The sequence below is a fragment of the Ptychodera flava genome, assembly GCF_041260155.1.
Source record: "Ptychodera flava strain L36383 chromosome 23 unlocalized genomic scaffold, AS_Pfla_20210202 Scaffold_23__1_contigs__length_28996876_pilon, whole genome shotgun sequence".
Taxonomy (NCBI): Eukaryota; Metazoa; Hemichordata; class Enteropneusta; family Ptychoderidae; genus Ptychodera; species Ptychodera flava.
In genome coordinates this window covers 5493971-5508636 of record NW_027248277.1, presented here as the reverse complement: position 1 = coordinate 5508636, position 14666 = coordinate 5493971, and the positions used below count along the sequence as shown (strand labels likewise).

At 41.2% G+C, this 14666-nt stretch overlaps 1 protein-coding gene and 1 long non-coding RNA gene across 3 annotated transcripts in view; one reads left to right on the top strand and one right to left on the bottom strand.

The window, feature by feature from the left end:
* LOC139124061 (uncharacterized) overlaps positions 1-14666 on the bottom strand; it is a 153741-nt gene that overhangs the window by 64742 nt on the left and 74333 nt on the right. The window lies entirely within an intron of this gene.
* Positions 4436-8824, top strand: LOC139124059 (homeobox protein Hox-B6b-like). The gene is made up of 2 exons (XM_070690189.1): positions 4436-5268; positions 7291-8824. The coding sequence occupies exons 1-2, from the start codon at positions 4830-4832 to the stop codon at positions 7569-7571; spliced, it is 720 nt and encodes a 239-aa protein (XP_070546290.1). The 5' UTR covers positions 4436-4829; the 3' UTR covers positions 7572-8824.

The following is a 14666-nucleotide window of genomic DNA, read 5'->3' as shown; positions in this document are numbered from 1 at the left end:
TGGCGTCTTGAGACACTACAACACAAGGCATTCATTCATTTCAGTACTCCGCATGTACACAAATTCACTTTGCAGATCCATGCATTTGCCGGGCCTCAAAACACGCCGCAATAAAACTAATCACTATGAAAAAATTACAAACATAAACCTGGCAGAGAATTTTCACAAGTTCAAATTTACAATTTTCGCGCGCTAAAACTGCACAATAGGCGCGAGGAAGTAATATTCTCGGGACCACGACTACAGCTATGTTATGGCCATATGCTAGGCACAAGCCCGTATGCTCATGTTACGATGCAACATCGGTATTTATTATAATTCATAGTGATATGGTGTTTTCTCTGACAGTACTAAATATATATTCATATATATCTGGGATTAGTGTCTCGCTAGGGGACTCTAACAAAAATCGTCGCGGCTGGTTGGATTTTTGGGTTAATGCTACAGCGAGTCGAGAATGTCATTTCAACGGTGAGTCGAGACAAGCCTGAGACAGCACGTCATGGAAAGGCCGTCGGTTGGTTTGACACAAAGTCCAAGACGACCACTTACTAAGCAATCAAGTCCTCGGAACTGAACCTAGGATAAAATTAAAATTTTCAAACCTAGAAAATGTACCTTTCCGCCTTAAAACGTCTCGTTTTCGTTCTTAGATAGCTTGGTATGCGAGTGTGACAGACGACAAGCCGCTCATGTTTGCAATTTCCTTCAATTACTGTAACAAGGTCAAATCAGGTCATATGCGCTTTTAATTTGATTATTACCACAAAATACTGTCGCTCATGTTTCTAAAATTACCAAAATTGGTAAATTTTCATTTTGTCCCGAAAATACTGCTTTGAATATAGCGTTATCAATCCCTCTAAACTAGGAAAGACCTTGTTCGAATTCTATTTCTGTTTGCAGAGTTCTGTCGCCCATTTTTGCCACATACAAGAACTTAGAGCATCTAAACAAACTGGAATCTTTTCTGAATTGTACAAGACGTAAATTTCTGCAAATATATGCAAAAATTGTAATTTTTTGTTGAGAACTATCACTATATACAATTGTATGACTAAATGGGCAGAATTTTTCTCACCATGAAAATCTCACGCTTCGTGTGCGAGTTAAGTTTTTATTTTTTGAAGACACGCGGAAGGTGTATTTCGTCAGCGCCAGGTTGCAAAAATAGGAACGATTGAGATCTCATTCTGTTGAATTTATTCTCGCATGTAATCCTGTGCTGCTGTAAGTTTTAACGCGCCCATTTATGTCAGTGGGGCAGCTTTCCCGCCATCTTGCAAGTCAGAAATAAAGTGAGGAAATTCATGTACTCAATTAGGACTCGTAAAGTTTATCGTCAAGGCAACGTCTCCATTTCTCAGCTAGGTTTACTTACACACAAACAATAAACTAAGGGTTTACTTTATTGTGGCTTTCTTCGACTCTCTTTAGCCGTAAGATTTTTGAACTAGAATATGTGACGTTTAACAGGAGCAAGCATGACTGAAAAGGCAAAACAAGACTTTTTTTATTAAGTATCCAAGTCTCCTTCCTCCTTAAGTAACGATATCAGTAGCAATAAATTGAACATTGTATTAGAATTCCTGGTAAATTAACAACTTTTCTCATGTCGCTTGCTATCAAATTAGGTTGCCAATCTTTTTTGACAGTAGCATTCTATTTCAGTAAAAAGTTATTCATTCAATTTTAGAATTTAGACTTGCAGATTGCAAAGATATGGCGTTCTTTTGGTCCAAAAACTTCCACTTCTAAAAAATCTTTTCAGCTCAGCAGGAACAATTTGAACATGAAATTCAATATCAATTCAGGCGAGATTTTGAGTCTGATAACTGGATATCAAAGGTGTTTTCAATAACAGTCACTATTTCAAATGTGAATTTGGTCAATTTCTTGACCTCGCGTGCATTTCTTTCACACAGACGACAGAAAATGATGACAAAATGTGTCGCGGTTTCAACGCGCCGAAATGAACAAGGTCGATCTCAAGTTATGCCATTGTAAGATGTTTTGTTCGACTGGAGTTTCTCACAAGCTAATAGCCATGTTGAGTTTGATTCTCCTAAAATAAATGGCATGTATATATTTTGTTTCTTTAATAGCGTCGCTTATTTTGCCCTGAAGTGCGCGAAAGTCACAAGACGACAATCTGCTCTGACGAACAACCGAATTTTATAGTGCTGAATTTGGCTTACTTACGTTTGTGCAGTTCGATCTTCGTCTTTCTAGCCAGCGTCGCTCAATATAAGACAGAGACCAAACAGTGAAAACCCAACTTTGGTGTGAAATTTATACTCTCCCAAGAATGTTAACTCTCTCGAATTAGCGTCGTAATTTTTCGCTAATTTGAACGGACGGGAAGAATATCATTCATAAAACTGAACAACTGTCATTAATTCACAGTAGGTTAACGGGGCCGATCGTTAACACAACACAAGGTTATGTTTTTATGGCGATTGCCCAGTCGTACGGAAACATAGGCAAGGCTCGTGTAAGCAAGTGCCAGTCGGACTGTTTTTTACTTCAGATTTTTGTTGACATAACAGCGGACTTGTTTCCAAAGTACAAAGTACGCGTGTATTTTCTGCCAAGTGAAGGGAAAAAAACTTTGACGGCAGACTGGTGCTGTAGTTGAATCCCATCCCCTACAGAATGTGAAGCCGATGTTACGTCTGCTCACCGCGTTATCGGCACACAAAATCATGTTAAAATCATTAAGCGAAGGTTGCCGTTGACGGTTTCTTGTCAAGAAGTTATTTTGGTAATTTTTTTTCCAAAAAGAAAAAAATCAAAACTGATATATGTCAGCCCACAAACTACACACATATGGTCCGGCTGTCAATTATCATCAAAAATCGCGGCAATACTTCCGTCATCTGACGACACATTCCTTAAGATTGCAACGAAGAAAATCGTCCAGGCGAGGCTAGAAATCGTCCTGGCGAGCCTAGAAAAACGTGTACCCGGGTGATATTATTTCTTCTTTCTGTTTACGATATGTTTACGAGTTTTCGTCCAAAATCAACCCGATTTCTGTCGAAAATTTTGGTGATGGGACAAAAATGTAGCCGGTCGCCAACTGCGGTCAAAAATACACAAAGGCCATGGGAAGAATCCCGAGGATCTACCGTACTTACCCCAGACTCATTTCCCGACAATTTGTCCGCCAACTCCTTCAAGTTGCCGACAGCTTGCCAGATGCGGACCTCACACCGGCCACGTCTTAAAAATCCAAAATGGCGCAAAAGTTCCTATTTCTACCGATCGGTTAAAATCTGATCGTAAACACCGAGCTGACAGACCTGGTTGTCTTATTTGGCGTACTCAGAACGACTGAGCCTCAGAGTGATATTCCCTGATTCATATATCTCTCCCGACAATTAAAACCTAGTCTCAAACTAGTAAATAATCATTTTATGAGTTTTATGACTATAAACTTCCCTTTTATTGCCGTGTCATCGACAATTTGTGTGCGATCTGCAATTTACGGGGTTCTTCCTTCCGCTTGTGTGCGGTTGTGTACTTTCAAAGCCACCTATCTTGTTCGCCTCGTTCAAGACTAAATTCTCGACGTGATCTCGCTGCATTTATTTCAAGGACGCATGAATAACACACTGTCGTGCACTCTCTATATCTCGTCCACAATCAATATATCGTGCTTATTTGAAGGATTTATGACCGACCAGCTGTGTGAATTTTCCTTCGACACATTTTGTCGTCGGGTGAAGTTTTCTCGATATATAAGCTTAGCCAAGCATCAAAATTTCAAACTTGCACTTGACTTTATGATGGACGTGTGATAGCCATGTCTTTTCCCAAAACCTGTCAAAAGCTAAATTTCGCGTCGTTAGAAGAAGATTTTGGAGACGCGGGGCAAATTTATGACGTCTGTATAATTTAGAGGCCAATGCTACACAATGTTAGAAGAAAATTTAAGACCACTTTTGTATGAGGAGAGAGTCGTTCTCTCGACACACTTTGTTGATCAAAAGGCCGACAATTACAAAAGGTCTTTCAAGGGATATTGTTTCTTTGAAAAAGGCCACTTTTTGGACCCTGGCTTTGTAGGTACCGCAGAAGAGTTTTTAAAAGGTGATTTACAATGAAAGGTTTGACTATTTTCATACAAATATTGGACATGGTTTTGCCGCCCTGGGGAATAAACCGCAACATTTTGAATCTTGCAAATTTTAAATAATTAACAAATTTATGCGAGCACACTTTTTACTTGACCACCATCGGAAATGTCCAGGTCACGGTCATTTTGAATATAGCTATCCCGCGCAAGATTCTTTCATGAATAAATATGACTCAAAATTCTCTAAACAGGACGAAAACTTATTTAAAAAAGTGAGCAACAAACCTATATTGTGAACAGAATAACATCGCCTTTAGGTAGAGTTACGCTCTGTCAATCATCGACGCGAAATGCACGCTGGGATGCGACCCAGCTGGAAAGCAAGTGAAAGTTAGTTTGTTCGGTACTTATTGCCGTTTGGAATTCATTTACAGCTGTTTATATGGTACCCAGTATTTGTAAATATTTGCCCCTGTCTTCGTGTTTGGCCAGTCCGCCCAAAAAAGCGGAGCGGGCCAAGCTTTGAGTGCCCACAAGAGTGGGTCAGGTTGAATTTGCGGTATCGTAGCAAAATTCGAGTGCATCTGTGGGGTTCTCATTGTCAGCCTGTCGTCTGATAGTATCTGATTGGCCGGCCATATCACGTGACCTTCACTTAGGTGTCATGGTTGATAAATTGTTGGAAATGTCTGGGCCTAGCATATCGGCCACTTAGCAGAGGGCCCAGTCACAAATCACTCCTCGAATAATGAGTTCATATTTTTTAAACTCGTATCAGAGCGGCCAAAGTGAGTACCAAAACCAAGTGGGGTTGTATAGTACCAGTTATGACCCGATCAGGCAGCTCCAGAGTTACTCCATCCCCGAAAATCGAAGCTACGGTGGCGGTTACGGCGCCGATAATAAGTATAACTACAGCGAGCTGCAGCGAGGAACAACTAATTCCAGTACGCCGGGCAGCTACCCGAGCGCGCCTTACAGCGAAGCCAATAACAACACTTACACAAATCGTAGCTTAGCGCACAGTGGAAGCCTATCGCCCTACGCTCTAAGCTGTAACTCGCAAGGCAACAAGGACAGCGTAGAAGCTCATGCAGATAGCTTGAAGAAAGAGAAGGACGCCAGCGACGACGGAGGAAAATCGTCCACGGTGATCTATCCGTGGATGCGAAGCAACAACTACTGCGGTAAGGTTGCCCATGTCTCTCCTCACCTTCACACAACGTCGGCAGCCATTTTGTATCTTGTCGAACTGTTTTCGTGAGTCGCTGACAGCCTAGGCTGCCGCGTTCCGCAGTGTATGGGTCTGTCCCATTGGCGAGTACTTGTAAAATTAACAACAACACTCCAAGACTGCGCCACTTTATAGTATAAGTTGTAAAAAGTATAATCATTGATTTATCGTTTTATGAGACATGTCGTTTTATGGCCGCAGACTGACTTCCCCCAACAAGACTGCCTTACGCCATCTCAGAGCAGCGATCTTTGTACCGTACCGCGCGATCAAAATGCGTGCACGTCTGAAAAAGGTCTTTCCGAGCGCAATTCTCACATCTCCATAATAAAGGGGTGCGAGCAGCAATTACGGCTCGGGGATGTTTTGTTTTGGGGTCACATGTCGGGGTATTTTATCATCTCAGCATCATCAGTTCATTGATTAGGCAACTCGATTTACTACTTTACCCTATCGTCGTGCTTATATCGTGCTCTCCACTACTAGTATGGCAGATGTTTCTGTTTACATTTTCAGTCCTGGAGCTTTCTCTCTCCAGTCCCTCTCCCTCCCCCTCCTCTCTCTCTCTCTCTCTCTCTCTCTTCTCTCTCTCTCTCTCTCTCTCTCTCCTTCCTCACGTGCATCCCTTTGAGTAACCCTGCCCTGCACTCCTGTCCGATCGAGTTTCTGTTGTTAACCGCGTGGCAGCTCAGTCAAGAAGTCTGACAGTCTCTACTTCTCTTTTCAAAATTTCTCTTTCTATCGATCTTTCCCCCCTCTCGCCCCTTTCAATGTACCCCTAATCACCCGCCAACCTTTTGAAAGTGGATCTGATACAAAGTATTATGGAACCAAAATTATGAGTTTCGCATTAATTCCCTTTTCACTCGTTTCACATTTATCATTCCTGGTGAGCTAGTTTGTTAATTTGACCCAACGCAGGTCAGTTTCGTGTGAGAGCATCCTGCCTTCTCTGAGCGTGTTTAGACAAACTGGCAACTGACATAGTTACGTCGACTTTTTTTCTAAATTGTCGGAAGGCACCACCGACACGCCGGTATTCTGTCAGGTGAATTGGCCATTATCGCTGTTATTAATTACCCCATAATTGAAACAAGATGCTTACTCTCTGAACTCCTGTATCATCCACTCAGTGAGATGCAAAAACGAAAATTAACATTGCCGATTTCGTCTGATTACATAGACTCATTACAGACCATTTTATCTCGAAAAATCATCAGCGAATTGCAAATACAAGATATTGTCGTTGTTTGACACAAGTTTTATCGTTCCAGGTAACCCATAATTGTAAATGGTGGAAGGTCGCTTACACAATACTGATCAGGGTAGCATTCCGTCGTGCGATAACTTTTGAGGGAAATATGCCACAAAAATATCAGAGAAATGATCCGAGGAAAACTAAAACTTGAACTTACCTTCATGAACGGTACTAACAGCATGAGCAAAATTTGTGAGCACCAGTTGTGGACCGACCTAGGAAACTGACATGTGTATCGTTTACCTAGGCCAGCATCGCGCCCTTTCCCGTAAGATCACCGATTCCAAGTTGACCGGTTTTCGAAAGCGAGTTCCAAACGTTTCCCACTATTTTTAACAAAATATGAAAGAAGATATCTCTCGTGTCACGTAGGGTCCAGACTAAATCAGCTTTCGTCAAAAAGTTGGGGTATGTATGAAAAATGTGACCAACCGACCCGATATCTTTGGTCGGGAGCAACAGGGTTGGGAGAGTCCAGAGTACCAGCATATCCCGTCGTTGTATAGATATCTCCACCGCGCACTCGTCTTGTAAAGTGCGCATACAGACGTCGTGTGTTATTTTTATCACTGTAAGAAGGGCCATTACTTGGATTTTCTCACAAAGAGGGACGTAAAAATTATAGCCGTTATGTTTTATAGTGGACGGCGACAGGGACAATTCGGCGAAATTTACGACCACTTTGCGTATAATTTCTGGTTTTCTGGTTTACTGCAGGTTCAGATCAGCGGCGTGGGAGGCAGACGTACACTCGGTACCAGACGCTGGAGCTGGAGAAAGAATTTCACTTCAACCGCTACCTGACCAGGCGCCGGCGTATCGAAATAGCTCATGCGCTAGGCCTCACGGAACGCCAAATTAAGATCTGGTTCCAGAACCGGCGGATGAAATGGAAAAAAGAGCAAAAGATGACAGACTCTAAACCGTTCGATGAACACCCGAAGTCACAACGTATCAACGGAGAACCTGGAAGTGCAGATGCCTCAGAAGTGTCGTGATTTTAACACCAAGAACAACAGATATAAAAAAAATCACCGTTTATTTAAACAAAGAGACACGCTATGAACTTATTACGTCTACAGATAAAATAAGGACATTAACTTTATGCTGCAAAAAACGTGATACTCTTGTCTTTTTGTGAAGAAACTGTATCCACCGTGGTCTCCAGTTGAACAACAATTGGTTAAACTTTTATCAGTATTTTTTTGCGTTCTGACCAATTTTTTCCGTCAATGTGCGTCAGCATTAAAAAACGAAGAAAAGAAACTAAAAAAAATATATATATTTTGGTGTCAAACACCATGGAGTCATGGCTAGAATGTATATATTGGCAAAATGTCATTTTTTTATTTCACTCACACTTAGTTTTTAAAGTAATCATTTTCAGACTTCCAAAATATGTCGTTGTACCATAGAAATTACTATATTAAGCTGCATATTTATAAAAATTTTGCTCGCAGATTCATAAAAGTAACGGCAAAAAAAACCGAGAAGACAATCATTGTCTGAAATTGACATGAGATTTTTTGTAGACGAAATCACCGATAGAAATGTGATATTAATTCATGGATAACGCTGTGATGCATATAGAGTACTTATAAGCGCCGTGATGTGATATTTGAAAAAGAATTATAGGCTGTCTAGAATTTTGTGTTTGGAATTGTCAGTACTGATGTGAAAATGGACGAATTGTCAAGAGTTGTGTCGGTTCGAAATTTCTTGTTATAGTGTCATGTCCTGTGTCTTGCTGGATCTGACCGATTTTTATTTGTCGAAATCGGTCATCATTGGAGTGTCTGTTCGTCCCAGGCAGTGAACGAACGATTTGGGCAAAATAGTGTATTTTAGGGGATATACTGTGCTACTAAAACTGGCTTGGCCAAACTATTGAAAAGAAAGTACATTTCATGGACTCACTCATGCAGTAGCGACCCTTTCCTAGTTCAAGGGCAAATTTTGTGGCTGTATTTGTATCGGACATCAAGTTCTGTAAAGCAGGCGTTTTTTTGAAACCTGCACACAGTGTTCATGATAACCCTGGCCGACCTTTACCACGATCCTTCGAAAGAACTAGGACAAAAAGAAGTTGTGTCTTAAAAGGCATTTTATGAAGTGATCTCAACAAAAAAGGTCGCTGGAGTATTCTGTATGAAATTTTTAGGTCAGGGACAAGAAACATGGTAAACAATTGTTGTGTAAAGGCAAAACTCGAGCTTCCATATGCGAAATTAAAAAGACATTTTACAGTGTATGCTGTTGCTCTATGTGTGTCTGTTTGTCTACGTTCCACACTGAATCGACGTTTTGTGAAAGATTAACCGAATTGTCAACACGCAGACGACAGTTTCATCACGCTCTGTCACAATCTCTTCGTTGATATTTCTCGTATTTAAATAAAACATAATCGGGGCCCGGCGCAATAATTGCTAACGTCAAAAATTTCCGACCTTGATTGATGGCGCGCCCGTCAAACTTGAAGTGTCGTCTGCCCGAGTGTTGATATTTGGACAAACCCCCGAACATGCGTGCATGGCTTTCGTATCAAAGTGATCGATTGTTACTCCCAAATTTTTGAAAGTTCTCAAATACACTGAGATCTGAGTCGAGATATAGAATTATGAACACGGGGATTAGGATAGGAGAGTATGTTTGACGAACAGACGACAATGTTCGACCCGCCCTGTTCTCTGCTTGTGTTTCTAATAGAAGTCTAGCAGCTTTTACACAAAAAGGGGACGATAACCCGCCAATATCGAGTCACTCAGTATATCATTCGTTGCCTTTAACGCCATCTTAGCATTAGTCAGTTTTGCGTTGCTTGTGTACACACACAGCTCGGGGGAGCGTGTGTTCACAAAGTTAAGAGGGACCATACATGGGCGAACGGCGCTGTTCACGTTCGCTCGACCAGCATCATAGATGTATGTTCAATATTTCTGGTAGAAGAGCTAAGATCGTAGACACCCCTCTCCCATACTCTATCAGCTGAAACAGTCTAAACCGTTAAATCTTGCATGCAAACGACGAATGATCTCTCATAATCATGTCGGTGTAACAGAGCTTCACACTCCCTCAAAGAAACGCTGGCACGGATAACTGCAAAGTCAGGCAGCAATGGACAATCGAAGTAGTCAAACAAACGCTCCTATGTGTATCATCTTTATATTTGAACAACATATCTCATATTTTCTTTCGTTTACGATAACGAACCCCCTCCCTATAAATATTCCGCATGGCGAGGAAAAAACACAACTCTAAAGCAATTTTTGTTCAGATCTTGTACAAGAACATGCCTCGTGTACAACGTGTTTGAATGAAGGCCATGGATTACTTAAGGTGATATTCTATGTCTGCTACTGAGGCCTAGGGATTGAGATTCGACTGAATTCATATTTTATACTTAAGCTATATCGAAATAAATGGTCCCCGCTACTTTGGTGTTCTTTCTGGGCAAAATTAGAATTGACGACCAAGGCAATGATTTCTCGTTACAGAACAGTGCTTGGTTGTTAAGTCAGAAGTGTTGGGTATAGCTACCGCACACTATCATTTTTTGGCTCTCTGTCTTTCTGAAGTCGCCACTTTCAAGAGAAATCTTCTTACGAGATTTGTTTGTTTTCAACCGATGTCATTTAAGAAATAAACAATGTCAGGGAAGAAAGCACGAGTTTATCGATGGCATAAACAGTTCCGTGTTCGCTTGTACATCGTACCGGCTCGGTCAACTCCGGGTAGATTTCATCATTTCGCCGCGCGGAACGAGAAATGCCTGGACTTTCACGTCCTGACGGACTTTCGTTTCCCATCTTAATATGATATATTATAAAGTGTGTTTTAGAACATTTACCTTATAACATCCTGGACCAGCTACTATTTCCACGGCGATCCTCGGCCAACGACTGCACTCAATACTTTGATACACAGGGTATGACAGGTACATTTTTCGACAAACTCTGTTCTTTTACGCCTTTTTTCTATCAACTTTCCCTTCGGTGATTTGGCAAGGGCGGTATCATCATTATTATATTTTACTCTTTGATCTTACCGGTAAAAGATTAAACAACAAAAAACCCGCCGATTGAACGGGGCCGAGTACTCGAAACCTCGCACTTGTACTCTCGTCAAATGGACGTTGCAGTTCTCGCCATATCATCATAACAGCTTAATCAAAAAACAAAACATGCCGGTGATCGCCATCGAGTTTTAAGCCTTCAAAATATTATTATTAATATTATCAACTGCCTTCCATTCACTGAGAGGAGAAAACTAAACGGCTTTCTTCTTTAAAATGTCGTCCCGACCATCGGGAACTTACAATACAAAATATTCGTTGTCTGTCCGGAGACCTAGGCGAGTACACGGTACGCGGGCAATAAAACGGCGCTCTGTTTACAATACTTAGATCAGTGTTCATGCTGTCCCGGCATCTCTGATCTTTTGTGCTGCTGGGATTCTTCAAGTACAGGCCGAGAGAATAAGTCGTAAAATGTAGACTTTTTTGTTAAAAGGTGAGGGAGGAAAGAGGTCCGGGAATCGGGTGACTGATCAGTCGAGGTCCGTCGTTATCGCTTGTAGAGTTCTCTGCGACCGTGGCGCCTCGGCAGAACAGAACTCTGGGCAGCTCAGTTACCGTTTCTCGGACGGAGAACGATGTCGGCAGCTCCAAGCATTCCAGGAAGCATTTAGCGGGGCTAATCAGAACCAGTACTGACGGTTTCGTGTGTGATACCACGACGAAATCGTCTCTTCAAGCACTTCCAATATGATAAGTATTACAAACTTCCGTTAGCTATCATTTTGCAATTATTTATTTGCTTATCTGTTAATATTACCGCATCAAATACGCTGATTTGATCATCAGAGTCACCATGGCCCCGTGCTTAAACATACCTGTTTGATGTATACACCGTTTTCTTCCATTCAGAACGATTTCGTCCGATGGTTTGCCGCTTGTCGTTGGTATCGTGAACTCACCTCGGGCTTTCCACTTTGCAACTCCACAGCCTGTCGTCTTCTTCGACCCCAGACATTGAAGTGGTTTTTTTAACGACACTTGGGAGACGGACTGTGCGATCGTCGTAAATATCAAAGCAAGAGACAAGGACTGTGAAATCCCAACAGAGGTAGCATCACTGGTTCGGCTATCATGTCGGTCGTTTGGCTAGAAGGGCCTTGCTGATTACTTCCCGGAGTTCTCCCCTATGCCCATCTCTCTCTCTCTCTCTCTCTCTCTCTCTCTCTCTCTCTCTCTCTCTCTCTCTCTCTCTCTCTCTCTCTCTCTCTCTCTCTCTCTCTCTCTCTCTCTCTCTCTCTCTCTCTCTCTCTCTCTCTCTCTCTCTCTCTCTCTCTTCATAACTTCGAATTCCGTCATTGTTATCTAGTGTCCACTCGTTCGTCGACCTAAAGGCTTAAGTCCGGCCAGCTCCACCCTCCTCTCGTAAAAACTTTCCTTAAATCAAGTTTACCAGCCGTCTACCTCCTCAATGAAAGGCAAGTTTGCATTAAAAAGAGCAAATAAAAAGACGTAAAACGACTTAGCTTGATTGCACCCAGAAAGTCGTCATCTTAGTCAGTCATTTTATTAGTGCACGCAGAGACACGCGAAACAAACTTAAAGCTTGCCACAAGACTAACGTAACACTGGAACGATGTTTTGATTTTTCCGCCAATTCAGTGTCTGAAAAATGTCAAAAATAGCTGCACTGTCGTTGAGCGCGAACGCAGCCTTGGGATATCTCAGGATTGCAGTCTGCCAGAGCTGTGACGTCACGACCTCCAAACGTCAGTGAAGTGTAGTTTATTGGCGAGATCATAAATGTGTCACGGGGAGACGATTGATCGCCCGTGCTGCATCTTTCGTTAGGTTTGATTCTTATCCTTGGGAGAAAGAAACAAAAGAATTCTACCATCAGGCAGACTTTTCACAGTTCATATAGTTTTATGAGCTCACAGAGATCTTTTCAAAAACTACCACAGGGTTAAATATGGATGGGATAGTCGTGGCCAATAATAGATCTGAACAAAACCACTTTGAAAACCGACCTTTCAATCTTTGTTATAACCATCTCATTCTAAGATAATCCCATTGGAGCATGGATATTGTTTTCTTGATGAAGTAAGTTGTGATTTTTGGAAACGACTGCGTACCTTCCTAGTTCGCTACTCGCTAAAAGGGATTTTGTCGAAGAAATTGTCAGAGAGAGAGAGAGAGAGAGAGAGAGAGAGAGAGAGAGAGAGAGAGAGAGAGAGAGAGAGAGAGAGAGAGAGAGAGAGAGAGAGAGAGAGAGAGAGAGAGAGAGAGAGAGAGAGAAAGAGAGAAAGAGAGAAAGAGAGAGAGAGCGAGATGGGACAAAGAACACAGCCTATGATATTTTAGACAGTTACTGTAACTTTCCCAACAAATTTGCATTATAGTATATTGTAAATCAACGATCTTTTTCAAACGTATGAAACCATCAAACTTTTTGTTACCACATTGAATATCGTTTATTTGTCTTATTGCATGTCTTGCATGTTATATATATATATATATATATATATATATATATATATATATATATATATATATATATATATATATATATATATATATTATATACATATATATGTGTATGTGTGTGTATGTATGTATATATATGCAGTGGGTATGTATCTATGTGTATATGAATATACGAATGGACAAATGGATGGTTGTTTGTATACATGCATACGCATAGTATGGCATCAAGAGAGACAACAGGTATCGTTGAACCGTTATATTATCAATTAGTTGTCATGTGTCATCATAACACTTGTCATTCGTTATTTACTGTCTCTCCAATGTTGATTTTTTTGTCATCCAGACATTTTTGTCTATTCGACGGCAACAAATAATGGACTGCCTACATGTGACAGACAGTGCTCATTTACGAAGATTATTACTTCATAATCTGTTTCTTCTTTGTTGATAAAAATGAAGATTTTGCTTCGTCCTTGTTGACCCAATAATTGGATAATGCTTACATTTTGTTATCGTTCACAAACTTCCTTTCCTCTTGTAGGTTACAATGTCCCGCCATGTCAAGTGTTACCATATTCATATCATTTTTCTCTCTGTCACATATGGTTTGTGTGTGTGTGTGTGTGTGATTTTAACCCCAGCACACTGGCAACAAATTTAACCGCCATTAGTCCACTCGACCGAGACCCTAAATTTGTTGACCTGCTCCGAGTCTGTATTCTCTAGCTTGGGTACGTCCAAATGTAAAATTCGACGGTCATTTTACCCGCATCCTATCGGCAAAATCCATCAAATATCCTACCCATGGTCCAAAATCTGTTTCAGATCTAGACTATGTCCCTTCTAATGGAAATGTTTTCGATAAAATTGCATCATTCGACATTCATAAAGACACGTTTCGTTGGATTTTTGTTTCATCCTCACTGCGTGGAACCATGTGTGATCGACACTTCAATTGTATTTGAAATTTAATCACTGCATATATATTCAGAGTGAGGCATCCTTACCAAAGTCGACGGATTTGGACAGCTTAGTAAAGACAGATCTGTGTTTAAGTGACTCTGTCGGTCTCTGTTAGAGTCGATGACGTAAGGTCTGCAAAGTCCGAGCTGATATAATTAGCAGAAGTAGCATGAGTTGGGCTTGCTATTTTGATTGGCTATTTGAATCGTTTGTTTGTTTGTTGTAGTGTGAATGTACTTCTTTTGTTTACACTAGAGCGGTACAGGAACGCTACTATGATCAGAAAAATGAGATAAATAAATATAACAGCAAGGATAGAAAAGAGAAATATTACGAATTTGTCATAAGTAAGACAGACAACGGTTGTAAGTGCTAATTTATGAGCGGCTTGTTTTAAATCACTAGTCACGAATTATGAGATATCCCAGAAGGCAACATTGCAGTAAAGCTTACTGGGTGCATGGGCTGGTTCTGTAGGCCGTCTCCAGAGCGATGTTGTGAATAATTTAAATCGTGTAGCAGCAAGGTTTCACCTGGGCAAGTCTGGGACCCACGAGATGTCGTCTGCATGGCGCGGCTGTCCCTGGCGACAAAAGATGTCACAGTGGAGTTGAATGAACGCACATTTATT